The 22,811-nt window shown below is 38.1% G+C and overlaps 1 protein-coding gene across 6 annotated transcripts in view; it reads right to left on the reverse strand.

Moving 5' to 3' along the window:
• LOC132397428 (serine/threonine-protein phosphatase 4 regulatory subunit 1-like) overlaps positions 1-21,856 on the reverse strand; it is a 74,757-nt gene extending 52,901 nt beyond the window's left edge. Inside the window, exons 1-5 of one of the 6 annotated variants that reach the window (XM_059976233.1) lie at positions 21,835-21,856; positions 21,504-21,548; positions 12,954-13,089; positions 5,961-6,067; positions 3,426-3,568 (exon numbers count right to left, since the gene is read on the reverse strand). In XM_059976233.1, the coding sequence (XP_059832216.1) occupies positions 3,426-3,568; positions 5,961-6,067; positions 12,954-13,012 (309 nt within the window). In that variant the 5' untranslated portion in view covers positions 13,013-13,089; positions 21,504-21,548; positions 21,835-21,856. The other 5 variants (XM_059976248.1, XM_059976216.1, XM_059976258.1 and 2 more) reach the window with 5 other exon arrangements.
• Between the last annotated feature and the right edge of the window lie 955 nt (positions 21,857-22,811).

Raw genomic sequence — 22,811 nt, forward strand, 5'->3', positions numbered from 1 at the left:
ATGATGTAATATGACCCTTTGCCAAGTACATTTGATTTCCCAGCTTTTAGCTTATGGATTTTGAGAGGACCGGAAGTGACGGCATTGATGAATACTTATTTTTGTGAGATATTATAAACAGCCCACTTTTTTTTTTCCTTCTCTTTTGTTTGTTTTTTTTTCTTTTACATTACTTATTAGCTATAGTTATTAGATTAGATTAGTTAGTTCTGCATTATATAAATTTTTTTTTGTTTTTTTTTCCTTTCTTTTTTCTGTTTTTTTTATATTATACATTATGAAATATTTAGATTTACTATGTCCATACATATATCTTATGGCTTATGTCTTGGTAAACTCATTTATATTGTAACTATTATGTATGTTTTTTTTTCATATGTAATGGAATGTGTATGTTGGTAATTTCTTTATCAATATATCATCTGTATTCTGTCCATATTATTAATATTAATAAAAAGATTTAGAAAGAAAGAAAGAGAACTGTTATTACAAGTGGTATTTCTCCAGAATCATACAATTATCTTTATAAAAGGGACTTCACAATGTTTTAATTTTGTGGGAAAAGTTCAAATGCCACAGCCTTCAAGCTAAGAAATGCACAACTAATTAACAGATTAATAGAATCTAACAAAGTAAATTGTGGAGACAAGACATTGCAGATACTGGAATCTGAAGCAATAAACAAACCGCTGGAAGAACTCAGCAGTGCTGTGGGAAGGAAAAGATTGACAGTTCAGGTCAAGAGCCTACATTAGGGCTGAGAGTTTAAGGGAAGAAAGCCAATATAAACAGGGAGGAAGGGGTGAGGCAAAGAAGTGGACCAAAGAAGTGTGGAGGATGATGGACAAAAAGAGTCAGTCAGCAGGGGAAAAATTCCAAATCCTAATCAGGAAGTTACAGGTAGTATGCCTGTGGCAAGGACTTGTACTTGGATCTAATGTGCATTTTCAACCTAAAAGCAGAACTCATTCACCACAAGTGAGTTACTAAGACAGCTCCCTACAATTATCAATCATTAACATAGCATGACAAGGTCTTGGATGAGAGTTGAAACCAGCTGAAACAAAGAAAAATTGTTTAATTTGTGGACAATTACACATAAAATAAGGTTACAAACTTATCTATTTGCATATGGAGACATATTACAATATATAAATCAGCAGAGAGTTATCACCCTAATAAGACAATAGACAATAGATGCAGAAGTAGACCATTCGGACCCTCGAGCCTGCACTGCCATTCTGAGATCATGGCTGATCATCTACTATCAATACCCGGTTCCTGCCTTGTCCCCATATCTCTTGATTCCCCTATCCATAAGATACCTATCTAGCTCCTTCTTGAAAGCATCCAGAGAATTGGCCTCCACTGCCTTCTGAGGCAGTGCATTCCAGACCCCCACTACTCTCTGGGAGAAGAAGTTTTTCCTTAACCCTGTCCTAAATGACTTACCCCTTATTCTCAAACCATGCCCTCTGGTACTGGACTCCCCCAGCATCTGGAACATATTTCCTGCCTCTATCTTGTCCAATCCCTTAATAATCTTATATGTTGCAATCAGATCCTCTCTCAATGTCCTTAATTCCAGCGTGTACAAGACCAGTCTCTCTAACCTCTCTGCGTAAGACAGTCTGGACATCCTGGGAATTAACCTCGTGAATCTATGCTGCACTTCCTCTATAGCCAGGATGTCCTTCCTTAACCCTGGAGACCAAAACTGTACACAATACTCCAGGTGTGGTCTCTCCAGGGCCCTGAACAAATGCAAAAAGATTTCCTTGCTCTTGTACTCGATTCCCTTTGTAATAAAGGCCAACATTCCATTAGCCTTCTTCACTGCCTGCTGCACTTGCTCATTCACCTTCAGTGACTGATGAACATGGACTCCTAGATCTCTTTGTATTTCTCCCTTACCTAACTCTACACCGTTCAGATAATAATCTGCCTTCTTGTTCTTACTCCCAAAGCGGATAACCTCACACTTATTCACATTAAACGTCATCTGCCAAGTATCTGCCCACTCACTCAGCTTATCCAAGTCACCCTGAATTCTCCTAACATCCTCATCATGTCACACTGACACCCAGCTTAGTATCATCAGCAAGTTTGCCTTATTCTCAATGCCTTCATCTAAATTGTTGATGTAAATCGTAAACAGCTGTGGTCCCAATACTGAGCCCTGTGGCACCCCACTAGTCACCACCTGCCATTCCGAGAAACACCCATTCACTGTTACCCTTTGCTTTCTATCTGCCAACCAGTTTTCTATCCATGTCAATATCTTCCCCCCAATGCCATGAGCTCTGATTTTACTCACCAATCTCCTATGTGGGACCTTATCAAATGCCTTCTGAAAATCGAGGTAGACTACATCCACTGGATCTCCCTTGTCTAACTTCCTGGTTACATCCTCGAAAAACTCCAATAGATTAGTCAAGCATGATTCGCCCTTGGTAAATCCATGCTGGCTTGGCCCAATCCTATCACTGCTATCTAGATATGCCACTATTTTATCTTTAATAATGGACTCTAGCATCTTCCCCACTACTGACGTTAGGCCGACAGGTCGATAGTTCTCTGTTTTCTCCCTCCCTCCTTTCTTAAAAAGTGGGATAACATTAGCCATTCTCCAATCCTCAGGAACTGATCCTGAATCTAAGGAACATTGGAAAATGATTACCAATGCATCCGCAATTTCCAGGGCCACCTCCTTTAGTACCCTAGGATGCAGACCATCTGGACCTGGGGATTTGTCAGCCTTCAGTCCCATCAGTCTACTCATCACCGTTTCCTTCCTAATGTCAATCTGTTTCATTTCCTCTGTTACCCTATGTCCTTGGCCCATCCATACATCTGGGAGATTGCTTGTGTCTTCCTTAGTGAAGACAGATCTAAAGTACTTATTAAATTCTTCTGCCATTTCTCTGTTTCCCATAACAATTTCACCCAATTCATTCTTCAAAGGCCCAACATTGTTCTTAACTACCGGGTATCTTCTTTCTCTTCACATACCTAAAAAAACTTTTGCTATCCTCCTATATATTCCCGGCTAGCTTGCATTCGTACCTCATTTTTTCTCCCCGTATTGCCTTTTTAGTTAAGTTCTGTTGTTCCTTAAAAATTTCCCAATCATCTGTTCTCCCACTCACCTTAGCTCTGTCATACTTCCCTTTTTTTAAAAAATGCTTTGCAATCTCTGACTTCCTTTGTCAACCACTGTGGCCCCTTTCCCCCCCCCCTTTGAATCCTTCCTTCTCCAGGGGATGAACTGATTTTGCACCTTGTGCATTATTAATAAGCTTACATTTGAGGTAGGACAGAAGTTTGCATAGGTTCACACTCAAACAGAGAACCTCTGAATAAATGTTCTCAATGGGAACTAAAGCATTCAGTGGACAACTTGCAGAAAAAAGAAATAAAAATACCTGGTTGTTGGGGTCTGCGAGGCATCTAACCATGAAGGGCAACAAATATTTGGAGAAAGCATAAGAAATGGAAGGCCTATTTTCCTGGCAGAATATGGCAATATGAGGCACCTGTTCCATCAACTCCGCACGGACAGTTGGCTCTGTAAAGAGAATGGCTTCATTACACAATGAACAGTAAACATGATGAATGAGGTTCAGATAATTTACAAGGTGATATCAGATCAGCTTCGACTGCATTCTGAAGAGAAAATTGTTTTAAAAATGCAGAGAGGACAATTGCTTGCATTTAATACTAAATGCCTACAATGAATTTGATATGTCTATAGTTAAGAAAACGGTAATGATAGAAGTTATTTTCCTCAGCTTCTCTGTGTTTGTAGCTTTTGACATTCAAATTTGCATTTGATTCTCTGCTTATTTCTCTATTTTGACAAATTACCTGAGCCTCCTAATTTATTCCATTAGTGACCCATTAAAACATTGATAAGCAAATGCAGCAGCCATGCAAACTTCATTGTAGCATGCTCTGAAGCCAAGGAGCTGATGAATAATCTAAACCAATCTATAAAAGTTACTTAAATATGCCTTTAAAATGCACTTCCTGTTGCATCAATTGATTTGCTTGCTAAAGTGGCAAGGTACAAGTTCCACTACTCAAATGAGACATACTTACCTACAGGCAGGGCAAAAATTAACATTTTAATAACTCACCAAGGGTATACGTTATCTTTTGGTGAATACATTTTTCTTCATGTTGTCTCTCCTGATTGCACTTCCCCTTATTGACACATTGAGATTTTATAACATACATCTCCTCAATAGGCCAATGAAAATTTTTTTAATTTCCAGCCCTTTAGCAGGGAAAAAAATTGCACACCCTACAACAGTCCCGAATGCAGGCAAAAAACAACTGTTATATGCCTATTCAAATTCACTTCAATTCCTGGAACAAGTTTAAACTAAGCATGCAGAAAAATGCAGCACTACAGTAACTAGGAGCAAATCCAGTCCTGACAACAGTTGCATTAGTCATCACTAATTATGGGCAGTAATATAATATGCAGTTCAAGTGATCTAGCAGTGTTAAGCATTTTTTTGTTTAGAGATACAGTGCAGAATAGCCCCACCCGGCCCTTCAAACTGCGTGGCCAGCAGCCCCAGATTTAACCCAAGCCAATCACAGGCCAATTTACAATGACCAATTAGCCTAATAACTGGTAGGTCTTTGGGTGGGACTAACTGGTGGGAGGAAACCTGAGCACCCACAGGAAACCTGAGCACCCACACATTCCACAGGCAGGACATAGAAACCTGGATTGGACTCTGAACTCTAACAGCCTGAGCTGCAATAGCATTATGCTAACAACAACACTACTGTGACGCTCAGTACATACATTGAAAGGAAAACCTGATTAACAGCAGCATGTCATGATACGTTGTTGGTCACTGGTTTTATAAAATTCTAATCACACTTTGAAATGAATTGATATACATGTACTGCATCCTTTACAAAATCCTATTTCTTAAACACTCGCCCCACACCAGTTTTCAGAGCTTGTTTATCAAAAAGAGTCCCACAAACATTGCTTTTTGCCCATAAAGCAATATTATGTAAACAGATAAACACTCAAATCTTTCCTCACTTATATTTCATGCATCGCAACCATTTCCTGTCTTCCTCCTCACATTCCAAGAAAAATCCAGAAGATCCAAAGCCTTTTGAACAAACATGCAACAAATTAAATCACAGTAAATTGGTCTAAATTTTCAAACTATTATTATGGCTGCCACCTCATAATTTCTAGCATCTGTAGCTGTGGCAAAGGAAATACACACCTATAAATGAGTCCAAGCTTAATCTGGTGTAAAACCTCCCACTGCATTAATATACTCTTCAGCACACCAAGGCTCTGATTCCCACAATTCCTCCAGTACACTGGGAACACATATCCACACTTCCATGAAATTACTCTAGTTCTATTTCCGCATGCCATCTTAAGACTTACCATGTTCACTGGAAGATTTATTGTAATAGTAAACAACGTAGCAGCTGAAAGAAGCGAACTGAGTCAATAATCCAGAAAATCTACCTATCTGGTACAAAAGTATTGAATAGGGTTTTTGAAGAAGTTTTCCTTTATTCGGCTGTGGTCTCTAACATTAAACATGGTATATGATGGAGCAACATCCAGCAATCTTTCAGAAGTTGAGTTATATTTATATTCTGAAAGTAAGAATACTTTTGCACAGCATTCATAATAGAGAATGCATTTCTGTACAATAATGTCAGAAAAATTAGTAATGGCTATGAACCAGTTCGTGTAATTGAAAAAACAAAATCAGTTAAGACCAATTCCCTTTTCTCCTTATACAACACCATCTTAATCAGGTTTAATATCACTGGCATATGTCATGAAATTTGTTGTTCTGCAATAGCAATACATTGCAATATATAATAAAACTAAATTACAATTTTTAAGCTCTAAATAAAATCTTGCTGCACATTATAGAATATATGTAGAAGTTGATTACCTGGATCTTCTGCTAGTTTACTTATTCTCTCGAGCACCGCGAGGCAGTCTTTTTCATCATCGCTGACTGCCCGCAGCGTGTCCAGCAAACCTCTTGCTACCATTTGTCTATTAAAGAAAATAAAATTCAAATTCAAAATACTTCAACCTTTCACTATACTTCTGTAAAGAGATGTTATATTTTTCTTTTCTCCACTTCAAAGAAAATTTTAGATTTGATTCACTATAATCACACAGAAAGACACACAAGTGGTACAAAATTGCATCAAATTCTGATTTCAGATGTTATTCTTTAAGAGAAAAATCAAGCAAATTCGAAATTCACCCATCATGTACTCAAATTTTCTGATGATTAATTAGACAGCATTGGCAGAAGCCTAGAAATAAGAACTGCTCTTCTCAGCTACATTAAAAAGCATTCTTCACACCATGCAAAGTCCTTTTATTTTGCAATGAAGCAACAGGCAAAGCAAGTACGCAAGTTTTCAATGTCATTGTCAACTTTATTTCCTCAGGAACTACAGAAGAATGTCATCCCTCCTTATCACTGGCAATAACAGATACCTAATCTAGCAGAAGCACTACTGTATAATGTTTTGATTGGGTCATTCTATTCCTTCTTCTGATAGACTATCTTCAGATGTTTCACAGTATTGCTCCACAAGCAGCTAGGTTTTTCAAAATTGAACTACTTCTTGGCCTCCAAAAGCTGGGCTCCACAATAATTCAGTAGTAATCAGCATTCTTCAATGTGAAATTAATCCAAAAAGGGCCAAAATCCTATTTAATACTCTGAGCCAAATTGATAGATTTGATCCATAATAGTGGCATTAATTGGATGTTGACCCACCCTAGCAACACAGGAAGCATGATTTAAATTAGATGGAGGCCATCAGCATAAATCATTGAATCCTGAAGGGGAAAAAAAACCAAAATCTGCATCTAGGACCAATCTGTCCCCGAAGTAGGAGAGGGGAAATGGGTAACCAGACAATCTACAGAATAACTTCCACCATCATTACAGAGAATACATCTTCCACTGCTACCGCAATACTCAGTTGGATTTAGAACTTCTCATTGCTAAAATTTGGAATTAAACAACCAAGCTGAAGTTTAATTTTATTAGTTCGTGAAGTAGGAAAATTTGCAGGACCATGTGCATTGGACAAGAAGCAAGTTAGAATGGGATGAACAGCCTCCATGAATTGTACGACTAAATGAATGACTTCTTAGTAAAGAAAATCAATTATACTTGATAGAAAAATTTTGACTTTTCATTAAACACCCAATGCTATCTACTCCATAACACAAACTGATAAGTTTGCAGTAAAATAATCCAATTACATTAAAATGGAAAATTTCATTTAGTTTTTCAGAAATTGGCACAAATGGTAAATTTCTCAGTAAGGTACTTTAACAGAATCTAATTGACATTGCATAACGTCAGTACGTATTTTGCTGATAGTTTATGTGCCTTACCTACTTCCTCATCGCTTAGTTACAGCTCTGACTAACAAGCTGTGCCATTGAGTGAGACAACAAAGATATCAATTTCTACACAGTAGTTATTAAAAATGCAGGAGTATTTTGAATATTTGGATGTTATTCTATTTGAATTCAGAAACATATCTAGAATTATTGCTAAGTGCCATCCCATACCTATTAGCAGAAGCTCGATGCAATCTGTACCTGTCTTTGTAGCACAATACATTATCTAACACAGATATGTACCAAAAAGTTAAAAGCTTGGATTGGAATTGAAAACAATTTTGCCTCTTCAAATTTTATTTATACTTGGCTCTGTGTTATTCCCACTTTGTTTTAACACTGCACTAGTAAAAACTAAAGTTGCACTTCCAGATACATGGATGAAAAACTGGATCCAAAATCCGCTTGGCAACAGAAGATGAAGGTTTACTTTTGACATTGGATGCCTGTGACTGGTGGTGTTCCAAAGGGAGAAATTCTGGGATCTTTGCTGTTTGTAAATGATTTGAATAGAAGTGGCATGATCAGAAAGTTCACACATAATGTGAAATCTGGCAAAGTTGCTGATCGTGTGAAAGGTATTTTTAAACTATAGGGTGATATCCATGGGCTGAGTAGCAGCAAAGGAGTTTAATCCAAACAAATTTGTGTACTTGTGAAGTACTAATGGAGTACTAATGAAGCTAGAACACCACAAATGTTAGGGTCATAAGGTGCTGAGAATCAGAGGAACATTAAAATACAAATTCACAAATATTTGAAGGTGCACCAGAGGTTGGTAATGAGGTTAAGGAGGAATATGGGATACTATGCTTCATGAATACAAGAACAGGAAAGCTATGCTCCAATTTAATAACACATCAGTCAGAACTCAGCTGAAGTACATGCATTTCTAATCAGCACACTATTAGAAAGACAAGTTGGCAATGGGAGAGGCTACAGAAATTCACAAGGAAATTGCCTGGAATGAAGAACAGTACTGATTGAATGGAAAGGCTAAGTCTGTTTTCCTTGTAGCAGAGGAAGTTTAAAAAAGGCACATTATAACTATATATAATTGAGATTATAGACAGGGTTGACTGCAGGAAATTATTCTCCATATCAGAGGCAGATAAAACTAGAGGAGATAGGTCCAGGATAAGGGGTGAAATATTTGAAGGATGAAAGCCTTTATTTTCCTTAGCGGTATCTGGAATACACTGACAGTGAAAAAACAGTTGCTTACAGCATTTAAAGAGAGTCTGGATAAGCAATTGAAATCACCTCGGCATAGAAAGCTATCAGCCAAGAGCTGGAAGAAGGGATTAACATAATGGGTTAGTGACCACTGGTTGGTGTGGACATGATAGACCAAATGGGCTGTGTTCTTGTCAAATGATTTTTTTAAACTCTAACATCATAGGACTTCCTTTAATATCATCAATAGCTCAAGATATTCAATGACTAAACACTGGGAAAAATTAATTCAAAGAATAAGCAATGTGTCAAAAATGATATTTTTAGAAAACATGTTCAGTATAGATGGTAATGTTTTAACTAACTACGCAAGTGATCAGTTAAACCTTCTGGTTAATGGCTGAGTAACCAAGTCTGCAACTACTAACCTTTCCACATTAGGAACCTCCTGGATGAAGTCGACTCTATCATTGGCAGGGAACAAAACCCTTCAGTATGATAAGAAAATCTGTGATGTACGGCCAATAAGTGATGCAATTAGGACAGGCCCACCCACTCAAAAAAATGTCAGCTATCAAAACTTTGAATCATTTTGAATGCTTCCTGTATTCAAAGTAAAAAAAAGAGACAGGTTCATTCGCCCCATCACTGAACTGTTCCCACAGCCTGTAGATTCATTTTCAAAGACACTTCATCTCATGTTCATTTTCTGTCTTTTGCACATTGATGGTTTGTCTTTCCTGTTGGGGAAGTCTTTCTATTGGGTTTCTTGTATTTACAGCGTATGCCCACCAGAAAATGAATCTCAGGGTTGTATATGGTGACTTATATGTACTTTGATATTAAATTTTATTTTGAACTATGATCACATTCATAAAATTTCATTAACTTTAAAACACATTTTTAAAAAAAGTTGGAGAAACAACTCAAACATCAGTTGTTTCTTACAGCTGTTCCTCTATATTGGAATTAATAAATTTATGTAACACTGATCAATTGCTGGAAATTCCTACTCCTTTAGACCCCAGACAATACAAAGCCAGAGCTGAATCAGAGATTCAGCAATGACTTGCTGTCAGGAGGAGCAAGACCTCTGTACACGTACGTAAGCACACACACACACACACACACACGGAAATCCTGAACTTGTTAGACGGAAATGCCAGCAGTTCCAAGTGGAACTGACTGCATTTTACTGAAAAGGCTATAGCTTAGATTGATGAAAATCCATCACAGTGCTAAGATGTCATAACCAACTACAGTCTAAAGTTAGTGGCACAACATTACCACTGGCAACAGTTCTGCTGTCTCAAGTGGACATAAAGCATCTCATGGCACCATTTCTAGGAATGTTCTCCTCAGTAATCTAGTTAATATTAATGTATCAACTCCATAAATATTACCGATTTTACTCATGAGGTCATAAAAATGAGATCCATGCTTTTTGTAATTTATACAAGCCTGTTCACAAGTCTCATTTCACTTTGTACTGCCTTATTGGCCAACTTAAGGTTACTTTTTTTAATGCACTTTCAGCTTCTGCCTTCTTTTCTGGAAGCATCTCAGAATCAAGGACACTTTGCTTCTACCCTGATTTTATTCGTTAAAAAGGAATTGAGGAGGCCAATTCAGGCGGGAGCTGTCCAACAGGGTGAACATGTAGATAGATTACAAAGAACTTTATTCTTTTGCCTCTTTACACATGCCTCTTAAGTGCCCCTAATGCCTGGATTGACTACAGTTCCACCCTCAATACTATAATTCCAAGCAAACTCATCTCCAAATTCCCAAACCTGGGACAGAAAACCTTCCGTTGCAACTGGATCCCTGACTTCTTGACCAAAAGACTGCAATCCTCCCCACGATTTAAAAACTTTACATGTTAATGAATATGGCAGACAGCTTTTATAGAACTTCCATTAAAATAATCTTTCACAAAACCCAAACCCAATTTGCAGGATGACTAGAATTCTGTACAACTAAAATTAATTGAAAAGTTCATGTGAAGTGTACAGTTCTGTGAAGAAAAGCTAACTTTACTTATAGGAAGTTATGCATTTGTTCATGCAGGTCAAATCCATTTTTATTGCACAAAACCTCTCATTTCACAGTTCTTACATCAATAAATAACACATTAAACTCTTCCCTCATTTTTATCACTTCTGCACTAAATGACTCAAACATGAACACATTTTCACTTCCTTCCCCAAAGCTTAAGAATCTATTTTGTAACAAATCACATAGCTGCATTTGGAAAATCCACAAGCAAAACGAATGCTGTAGTTGCTGGAAGTCCAAGCAACACACACAAAATTCTGAAGGAACAAGGGTTTGCATTGATTATTCACTGCATTTGGCCCAAGTACTCCAGCATTTTGGAAAATACATTATGGAATCTGCAACTAATCTTCCTATAATATTCATATGACTGCATTGGTACTTCAATTAAACACTACATTGCAATTTGGTAGCACATAGAAAGGCCACATACATTTGCCCACAAGCCTCCAGTATAGGATACCACTAAAAAAAATGCTAACTCCTCTGAAAATCTAACTGGATTTTTCTCAAGCTCCAAAAGATTATTAGCACAAAATCAAGATACAGCTCTAATATCTAATCAAATTAATGAATGCTTTTACAGTCTCAGAAATTTGTGTCTCTATTCAAGTGCTGCAGAGTCTGGAATAGTAGGAAATGCTGCACCCTTCTAGTATGTTTCAGTACACTGAACTCCACCTTCTGTACATTGAAAGTTGCCATGCAGGCCTTCCCAGCTTTCACTTAGATTTTTATATTATTCTATCATTGCAACTGAGACAAAGGCACACCTAAAAATGACATAGCTACCTTAAACACGGCAGTTGATTTGAATGTCCGAAACAGGACTTCAAGTGAAGCAAAATAAAGTGCACTTAGTTATGGCACACCTCAAAGTGCAAGGGCTTGCATTGATTATTCACTGTATTTTTGCTGAAAGAGTGTTGAGCGTTTTTTTTTTTGGCAGTTGCCCATTTTAACATTGAACAGTTTGCTAACCAACCAATGCAGAGATCATGCAAATAGAGTTCTTCCTCAAGTTAAATGCACACCAGACACATAGACCCAAAGCCAGAAGTCAGGTGCAGATTGCCAAGAGCAAAGGAACAAAAACTTTCTTTCACATACTCTCAGCTAGGTCTAAGTGCCTTCAGCTACTGTTGAACTGATTAAAGCTTTAAACTGAACAATACAGTTTTCCATAAACTTAACTATTCTATCACTTTCCTCTCCATAAAGTTTTGGAATACCAAATTATCAATGGTTGTGAGTAAAAAAAAATACAGCCTCAATGCCAGCTATCAATTCACAATGTTGACCACATGCAATATTCTGGAAGAACTGAAAAAATTCAGTTTGCATTCACAAGCTTTTAAGTGTTGCTAATAAACTAGCACCTGCTCTAAACTAACTTTTAAATGCAAACATCAAATATTTGTGTTAGTCAATTTATGATTGTTGCTTTCCATGAGGTGATGAGAAATTTGTCTAAACATTGTCTAAGTAGCAAGTTACAATTATCACTGCTCCCGTCCCAAATGCAGTTAATTCATGTAAACTTCATTGGGAATGAGAACCACCACTGAGAGATTTAGGTTAATTGAATAAAAAAAAATTATATCTGGGGATGAATCACTATTTCACTCAATATTCACTCATGTACAATTCTCATCCGGGATCTGCAAACTAAAGTTGACAACTGCTCTTCCCTAAAGTTCAAGGGCTTCACAGCTACAGAAGTCAGTGTAGCACAGACCAGAACATGAACCTAATGAAGAGATTGCAGATACTGGAATCTAGAACAAAAGAAACGTAACTGCTGTAGGAACTGAGCGAGCTGAGCAGCATCTTTAGGGGGTGGGAATTGTTTCAGCTAGAGAACCTATATCAGAACTTAAACGTGCTTGCTTACAACTCAGTGCTACCCCAATTAGATACTTACATGATATAAATGCTTAGTGTAAAGTAAAAAGTATGCTATTAGAGCATGACTAATTTCAGTGTTATTTGTGAAAATATACTTGGAAGTTTAAAATGCAAATAGTAATAATTATTGTAAGAATTTATCTTAATCAATCACAAAATGTCCAAGTAATATTGTCATGTTCCACTAACAAAAAGGATGATTTTCTTGTCCGTATGGATTTTAAATCGACTCCACCTAGCTGTCCAATACAAGTCAGCATTTTGGGCTATAAAATTGATTATTCAAACATTATTTTTCTGGAAGGTAAAATAGAAGATAAATATTTCAGATTTGTCTGTATAAATGCACTTCTTCACATCATACCTGTTAAATGTGTTCTCACTAGCAATGTACTTATCCAGTCGGCCCAACGGTGTTAACATCTCGTCTTGAGACACAAAATCCAAGGCTGAAGGTATAATAAGGACATCAGACTCTGAGCTGTAGTCATCCACACCAACTGGCAGAGACATCAGAAATGTTATTTGCAATTGCAACCTGTTTAATCTGTAAATCTGAATGATTCCTTAAATACAGTGCTGATATATTGGAAAATCCACATGAACTCAAACCACTGGCCTGTTCACAGTTGATATTAAAACCTCAAGAAGCTACAGGCTGTAAACCATTGCTTGCTTCTACCACTATAATACTTTGATAAATTCACTAACAATTTCAAACACAAGACACTGCAAATGTTGGTATCTGGAATGAAAAGCAAACTGCTGGAGGAGGTCAGCATGTTGAGCAACACCTACGGGTGGTTTCAGGGTGAATAGCTGACATTCTTGGTCAAGACCCTGCATCAAGACTGAAAGTGAAGAGGGGAAATCTCCGGTATAAAGCAAGGGAAAGGAGTGAGGTAGGGACCAGTAACACAGAAAACAACGGAATACTTCTCCTTTAATGGCTCCTAAAATCATCTTCCATACTGGCTTCCAGTCTTTGTAGCCTTTTTATCCCTATTCATTACCCTCCATCTCCACCTTCACCCTACACTACCCACACCCACCCCAACATGGCTCCATTAGACCCTTCCCCCCCCCCCCGACTGCCTATCACTCTCTTGCCTCTGCCTCCCAATTCCACTCATTTCCCTCCCTTACTTGGCTCCTTCTAATATCATCCCTCATACCATCTCAAGCCCATCTCTTACCTAAAGGCCCAACTTGCCCTGCCTAACATCAACACAACTCCTTTCCCCCCTATTAATTAGATGCTGCTTGACTGGCTGAGTTCTTCCAATAGATTGTTCACTGAAATATATCCTCAATGATTTCACAAAGCCAATTGTATAACCACATTAATGAGACCTTCTTCTAGGCTTTCAACTACACAAAAAAACAAAACATAGCTTATATGATTAAGTGAAGCTACTATGTAGCTGAATTACTGGTCTCAAAATGACTTGAAAGGAGGAAGAGAACAGTAGTCCCTTCGTCAATTTTGTCAAGGTTTCCTGACAAACAATAGTTCCATTGTAGCTTTGTTAGCATCAGAATCAGGCAGCTGATTTAGAAGGGAGTGCTCTTCCTCCACATCTGCTTGGTTACAAAGGAAACTACACGCTCAACCAAGCCTCAGTAAGTTAAATCCTGAGATCTCAAATGATTTAAGATGAAAAATGCAACATAATCCTTTCTCCTGAAGATTCAGCATTCAAGTAGCCTTTCCAAAGAGATGCTGAATTAACCTGAAATAAACAATCAAATTTTAAATTCTTTTTTGATTAGTATTTGATAATAGCAGTAATTGGATGGTTGCCAGGTTGAGACAAGATTTCCTCTTGGTTAAACAATTTGCCAGGATTAATAATACACAACCTTGAACAGTCTTAGAGAACACCCAATATCCGAGAAACAGGCATGAAATTCTTGACTGAGTCAAGATACAAAGGGAGTCGATTTTCGGTTTAAAGAAATAGGCAAAGAAGCTGCATCTTCTGTCTTATTTAAATCTGCTGTTGACTGACATGTTCCAGGGTGCAGAAGCACATGCTGAGGCTCGCACTGAAGCTTGACGCACCCAACACAAAAGCTGTGGTGAAGGATCACGGTGTAGGCTCCTTACGTTACTGCACATAGAGGCTAAATCAAGTATAGAAGCCCCTAAACATAGAAATGGCACATCACCCCCCCTGGGGCCATAATTAGCAATGGTGCTATGGTTTGAAAAAAAATCAAATTACATTGCTGAATACTTTGAATATGAATAAAAAAGTATTGTTTATTCTTGTATCCTTTTTATTATGAATCAAGTTTATTTTTGAAATTAAAAAATAAATCTGTAAGAAACTTCATTTAGATTGCTAAAAACTTTCCAAACTAACTCAATATTAAGACACAGAATAGATAATCAAGTTAAAGTGGAAGACCAAACCAGAGTTTCGATGGAGAAACTGGTAGGAACGTGCCAAGCAATCTAGTACAAAAAATTATCCCATTACAAACTTCTACATGTATTCCATATCTTTAACAACTACAACACAGTACAAATAGCTAAACTGATAAATAAAAAGTAAACACATATGAACATTGGTAGTGCATAGAGTTCTCATTATTCCATACCCAAAATCATTTATTACTCTGTCCTGAAAGGTCCCAAGCCTGGATGTGAAAGGAGGAAGACTGGGAACAAGGCTACAACCCCCATCCTGTAACATTCCAGTGCTACAGAAACAACAACAAAAGCTCCAAAGACATCATCCCTGGAAGAGGAACAATCTTCAAAGATGGGCTACACTTGGAGACAACTTGTGCAGGCCCAGGATAGAGGATTCTGACGAGCTCGTGTTGATGGCTTAAGTCCCAGTAGAGGTGATGGGATTAAGAACAATCATTTATATCCTGGAGCCAGTCAGTTGTTAAAATGGTTCACACGCATGACTAATTCTGTTGAGCAATAAACACCAGACTCAACATTGACGTAGAGAGATTATAATCAGTACCAGCTGGAAATATGGACCCCGCACAGATTACAGAGGAGGTGGTGTTTGCTATCCTGAGGCAACTCAGTGTGGATAAATCTCCAAGGCCTGAGAAGGTGTTCCCTTGGACCCTTCAAGAGGTGTGCAGATATTGAAATCATGCTCAGGTACAGGAGACGTACCAGAGGATTGGAGAATTGTCAATGTTGTTAGACTGTTTTAAAGAAGTTCTAAACATACACCAGAAAATTATAGGCTGGTGTGTCTGACATCAGTTGTAGGAAAGTTATTAGAATGTACTCTAAGGGACTGGATATACAAGTAGTTGGATAGAAATGGACTAATTAAAGAAAGCCAGCATGGTTCAGTGGGTGGTAGGTTCAGTCTAACCAATCTTATAGAGTTCTTTAACGAAGTTACCAGTAAAGTGGATGTTATCTACATGGACTTCAGCAAGGCATTTGACTCCAGCATGGGAGGTGGGTCAAGAGGTTCAGTCACTTGGCATTCAAGATGAGATGATAATTAGATTACACATTGCTTTGTGGGAGGGTGGTAGTTGAAGTTTGCTACTCTGATTGGAAGTGATGTGCTGCAGGGATCAGTGCTAGGTCCTTTGTTGTTTGTCATCCATATCAATGATCTGGATGATAATGTGATTAACTGGATAAGCAAATTTGCAGATGACAGCAACAATGGGGGTGTAGTGGACAGGGAGGAAGGCTATTCTGGGTTGCAGAGGAATCAGTATCAGTTGGAAAAATGGGCTGAAAAATGGCAGATGAAATTTAATGCAGACAAGTGCAAAGTTTTACACTTTGGTAGGACCAACCAGGGTAGGTCTTACCCAGTTAACGGTAAGGCACTGAGGATTGTGATAGAACAAAGGAATTTGGGAATACAGGTCCATAATTAATTGAAAGTGGAAGCACATGTAGATAGGGTCGTAAAGAAAGCTTTTAGCACATTGCCCTTCATAGATCAATGTAATGACTACAGGAGATTGGATGTTATGTTGGGGTTGTACAAGATTCTGGTGAGGCCTAATTTGGAGTATTGTGTTCAGCTTTGGTCACCTACCTACAGGAAAGATGAAAACAAGGTTGAAAGAATATAGAGAAAACTTACAAAGATGTTACCAGCTTCGAAGGACCTGAATTATAGGGAAGACTGAATTGGTTAAGACCGTAGAATGTAGAAGATAGCGAGATTTGATAGAGGTATACAAAATTATGAGCAGTATAGATAGGATAAATGCAAGCAGGTTTTTTCCAAAAAGGTTGGGAGGGACTACAACCTGAGGTCCTGGTTTAAGGGTTGAAAGGTGAAAACTTTAAGGGGAACACAAGGGGAAACTCTTCACCCAGAGGGCCACGAGGGTGTGGATTGAGCTGCCAGAACAAGAGGTGCATGCAAGCTCAATATCAACTTTTAAGGGAAGTTTAGATATGTAATGGTACAGAAGATGATGGCCCCAGTGCACGTCAAAGGGAGTAGGCAGTACAAATGGTTTTGGCATGGACTAGATGGGCCAAAGAGCTGTTTCTGCAGTGTAATTCTCTATGACTCTATATCATAGAATTCATTTGCTGCTCTCTATTGGCTCAAACATGGAGTAAATGCCCATGTAAAGAGGCATATCAGCATTAGAGTTCTGATGCCTCCTATTAGACCTGTGTCATGGAATGTATTGAGCCTACAAGGAAGATAGCAACAAAGGCACAGGTGCTGCAAAATTCATAAATAACATTCATTAACAAGTCAAGCTTCGTTATCATAATAATTAGCCTTTTCGCTTTTGCATGGTGCCAACAAGTTAAAATGCTATCTCAAACATTTTCCCTCATTTCCCATACCCCTTCACCCTTACTGCAACACTGGCAACATCCAATAAAGTTGGAAGGTTTGTTCGAATGGTTTCCTTTCTTGGACTCCAATTTGACCCACTATCAATGACCATGCTGTTATTCAATGTTTAAAGGTATTTACATCTGCTGCATGCTATCAATATTTTCAAATACACTTTCCAAGTATAATTGCTACTACACTCTTTCCTACCCTTCTTCAGAAGATGCACTAACTTGTTACTTACCACATCTTCATGTTCTGTTTCATTTCTGCATTCAAAACAATGAATCAGAATATGAAGACTATTTAGTTCTCATTGCCATCACTAAAAGAAATACTAACATCAATCTTGGTTTTATTGGACACTCATTTCCAGGGCCCATTTCCTTACAACTGCAAGTCTCTTTAACTCATACTTCATTGTTATATCACTTACTCTGGTAAATTTTCTCTCGTTAGTTTTATACCATTCGTTCACATCAGATTTGACTAACATTGGAATGTATATTAACAAAGTCAAATCCAATCTACAATGAACAAAGGTATTATTAATATAACATTCAGTGCACGGGTTTACTTTTATTTCACATTAGCTGAAATTTGCTTTTACAACTATTCATCTGTGAAATTGTAACAAATAAAATATAGCTAAAAGTCAATTAGGGAAGTTTAGATAAATTGAAAAAATGGATCCTTTGCATACTTTAGCAAAATTTAAGAGACATTTTATGAATAACATGCTCTCATGCCACTACATTGAAGTTACTAGCCAGATTACAGAAGATATTTCAAACTACTTTACTCGGACTGTGGGTGGCTTACAATGTCAATTGCAATTCTTAAATGATAAGAGGAAATGCATGAATTGGCAATAGTGATGAAAGCTTTTCAAATATTCAAATCCAGATTACCAATGTCATTATTAATAAAGAACAAGGTTGAAGGAAGTGTACAAGTAAGAGATAACAGCCTTCACAACTGACATTTACTAACAAAGAAATCTGACAATGCAGCAAAGAAACTTTCCTCATGTTGATCTGCACATTAGCCCATCCTCCCATGTCAAAAACTGCAAACAGGATCTTTCAAGTACTCGTGCAAAAAAAAAAACTTGTTTTAATATAGATCTAAAAACTCAAAAATTGCATGCTACAAAACACCAAAAACTAGGTTTACAGAACTACATCCTGAAATTATTCTGCAAAACACTAACACGAGCTATCCTCTTCTCTCATCTACCCCAAAAGGTAAGGTATTGCTACCACTGAATCCCAATTTGCAGCCAACTTCTCTGAATGCACTGACCCCCATATATTTCAAATGGGTACGAAAACCAAAATTAAAAATAATGACAGGTGAACTATTTTAGGATTCTGCCAATGCCACTTGAAGGTGCGTTGTGAACAAGATCAAGTTAGCTGCATTAAATTATTCACCTTTTACCAAAGGCACCTCAATTTACAGTGCGTCTCCCGTATACTTAAATGATAACAGGAAATCAAAGAAAAATCAGATGCAAATCTGAAGTCCACTAGGTCACAAGCTCTCACAGCGATGATTCATTATTTAACACTTTTACAATTTGTAATGTACTGCATTTTAAACATTTAACAAGCTATTAAAAGGTGCTGAAAACATGACCATAATATAATACATCTGAGCTTGTGTATCACATCAAAAATGTCACTGTATTACATACAAAACACAATCATCTACCATCTTTCATGCAACAACCAGGTTAGTAACGAAATATTAGATGGACCTTCCTTTGGTCCAAAACCTGCTTGGTTCCTATATATTCTTAAAATTAACAGCTCCTCTACACATTGGATATGCATGCAGGAAAGACTTGTGCACATGCTACAGTGACCACTGCTGATCACCACACTAATGGAATTCACTAAAACAGTAAACAAATGCCACCCATTGTCATAAACTTTCTATGCAAAAAAACACACACTAAACAAAAGATCTACAACTATACACAAAGTCTTCGTTATCTGCAGTTCCGTGCACCGGCAATTTGACAATGCAATGCTGGGTGCCTCGGAAAATACAGCAGAATCCTTCCTCCAGGGTCCAGTGAATCCTACTAAGCTGAAATGCCTTTGATGCCTTCTGCTAACAAGTAAGGAAATATCAACAATGTGCATCCAGAATTGGGAACAACAAGGTTCAGGAATGTGAACAGGTTTGTGGTCAGAGCCAGGCATTGGAATGTGCAGCTTGAAGCCGAGATATTGAGCAGGAACATGGGGAGATTTAGGGCTAGATCAGGGTCAATAGTATGCATTAAGTGCAAAGTCAGAGCTAGGGTTGGGACTTGGGTTGCATTGCAAAGCTAAACATACAAGCTGAAGTTATTCATTTATTGTTCATAAAGATCCAATTATGACACAGTTCATTGAGATAAAACAATTAACAGTCTACAGAATAAAGTCCAACAACTACAAAGAAAATGCAGTGCAGAGACAAGATATAATGAAGCAGATTGTGAGGTCAAGAGTCCATCTATTGTACGAGGGAACATTGGGGCTGAAACTGTCCATGTGCTTTCAACCTTGTGCATATTCTGGTATCAACAAGAGGGGAGATGAGAGCAAGTCTGGGGTAGCTGGGGTATTTGATTATGCCGGCTGCTTTACTGAGACAGTAGGCATAGACAGATGCAGCCATAATGTCAATATCATTGGCCTTGGTGCGGTGCAAATGTTTTTTTTAATCCATAGGAAGTCCTATCTTTTGCAAATAGTGAGGTCTTGGTGTATATTTTAGAAAATCTGCCTGTTGAAACATGAAGGACAAAAATCAATGATCACTAAAATGTGTAAAATAGGAAAGGAACACATGATTAATGCAGAGATTTCATGACCAACTGCACTATTTTCTAGCTCAATTTAAAACATGAAACTATTCCATATTAAAACATGAAAACCCTACTTTATTATATTCACTGGACTAAATGCCTGCTACCACTTGACAGCTTATGACTGAATTCAAAAATAAATAAAGGGTGGCTTTAATTTCCTAAATTGCTTCTAGAAAACTTGTTGGAATCCCAATCATGTTGACCACAATATTTCCAGGTCTTTATTTTAATAAATTAGACTGTCAACAGAAAACTGCTGCAATATTTGGGCTAAAGAAGGAAAATTAATTCTGACTGGTTACCTACTGGATACAGGCAACAGCAAAAGAGGATAGGATCAGGCCTTGGCTATGATGCAGTTGAAAAGCCTGCTACCACTCACCATCCAAGTCACACATGAAAAATGGGCACTTGGACTAAATACTGGAGCGCACCCGTAGGTACAAAACGGCAACCCAGCATGGAGTCAAACAGCACCTTAAAAATAAGCGAAGGGAGGAAAAAAATCAACTGGACGCCAGTGGTCTGATAAGTACTTTGACACTTACATTGCGCAACTCAACGCACTTAATCCTGGGCAAACCCTGTGAAACAACAGTACTCCAAACATTTTTAACTGAGAGACAAAGTGACAGCAGACAATTCAACTAACACATTTCCGATTTCAAACCCTCGCATTCTTAAAATACTTTTAATGATTTTGACATTAAAATACTATTCATAAAAAAACTATTTATACCAATCTCTTCCTTAAAATTTATTTTAAAAAAGACAATTCATCGGCAGCTGAAATTCTGCTTTAGCTCCGACCCCCCCCCCCCCCCTTCTTCTTACAACTACATTCCCTGGAAAACAATAAAACCAAACACTGGAAACATCTTAACTGTTCCCGGCCTCTCTCCGGCTCCGGTGAATCTTGTATCCCATGCATCTGGTCGGGTGTTTTTCGAAGGAGTATTTAGGGTTTACTCCCCCCCCCCACCCCCGTTCTGGCACTGCTGCCAACTCTGTGAGGGCGAACCCATAGAAAACGGAGGGGAGACGGGAACAGTCGCCCGGGGATCGGCCCTGAGCCCAGACCCTGAATACTGACCCCTGGACCCGGGATCCAAGGAAAGGAGGCCAAAACCCGGGCCTGGAGCAAGACCCCAAGCTTCCCTTCCTGCTTCCACCCCCCATCCCAATTCCTCCGGACCCCGCCCCTGAGGACCCGGGCCCAGACCCCACTCACATCCGTCCAGTTCTTCCTGCAGCTCCTCCTGCACCAGCGACAAATCTGCAACAAATCAGGCGGGGGAGAGAAAGATGATTTCAAACATCGAGCCCGGAAAAATGGAAATGTAGAGTGTGAAAAAAAACTCCTCAAAATTTCACAACCAAGTTTTTCCTTGTAAAACGTTTTTAAACTAAAAAATAAAATCTCAATATACACTTGTCGAAATTAAACAATAAGTGCATGCAAACTGAGTTTGTTCAGATGATGAATTTTTCCAGTATATTAATTAAATAAATAAATAGGAGCCAGCTCTCCCCTACCCGCCATCTTGCCCCCCTGGTCCTACATTTAAAACGCTCCGCAGGCCCTGGCTGTATACACGAACGTGTGTGTCTCTACCAGACCAGCCGGACAACGCACATTGCACCCGAGAAAAGGGACCGGTGTCCCAGGGTCTGAAGCAGCACAGCCGAGCAGAAAGATGTATGAGCATTAGATTTGTTATTTCCTTTTTATAAATATATATGAGGTATTTTAACAAGAATAAGTTTAATGAACATCTGATGATAACTTAGTGTAGTTCTTTTATAGACCAATAAGTGTCGTAACATCTCATGGAATAATAGGAAACAGAGGAACTGTTTAGCAGGTTTCAGATTTCCAACACCCGTTGTAATTCACGCTAAAATTTATGGGAATCAATCAGTGAAATTAGAGAAATCCTAATATGATTGAAACCAGTCCTGATGAAGGGTCTCAGCCCAAAACATTGACTGTTTATTCATTTCCATAGATGCTGCCTGATCTACTGAGTTCCTCCAGCATTTCGTGTGTGTTGCTATGATTGAAACAATTTTAGTCGTTTTATAAATTATATATGATAATCATATTATATATCACCCATCTTTGCCTATCCTTAAGAAGATGAGGCCCCTCCTGGTGATAATACTCTCACAATGTTGTTCAGTAGAATTTAAACCACATAAGGCAATAGTAATACTTTAAGGATTATGTTTAGGGATATACAATAAAATAGGTGGAAGTCAAAATGGTTTCCTTAAAGGGAAATTTTGTGTGACAAATTGTGTGGAATTCTTTGAGGAAAAAAAGTGTATAATAGAAAAGGAGAGTCAGTCAATGCTGTTTACTTGGATTTTTATAAGGCCTGTGACAAACTGCCAAACAACATAGAAGGCGTGGTATTACAGAAAAGATACCAGAATGGATAGAAGACTGGCTGACTGGTAGGAAGCAAAGAATGGGAATAAAGAGCACCTTTTCTAGTGGTGTTCGGCAGGAGTCAATGTTGGGTCTGCTACTTTT

The sequence above is a fragment of the Hypanus sabinus genome, chromosome 1 (assembly GCF_030144855.1).
Source record: "Hypanus sabinus isolate sHypSab1 chromosome 1, sHypSab1.hap1, whole genome shotgun sequence".
Lineage (NCBI taxonomy): Eukaryota > Metazoa > Chordata > Chondrichthyes > Myliobatiformes > Dasyatidae > Hypanus > Hypanus sabinus.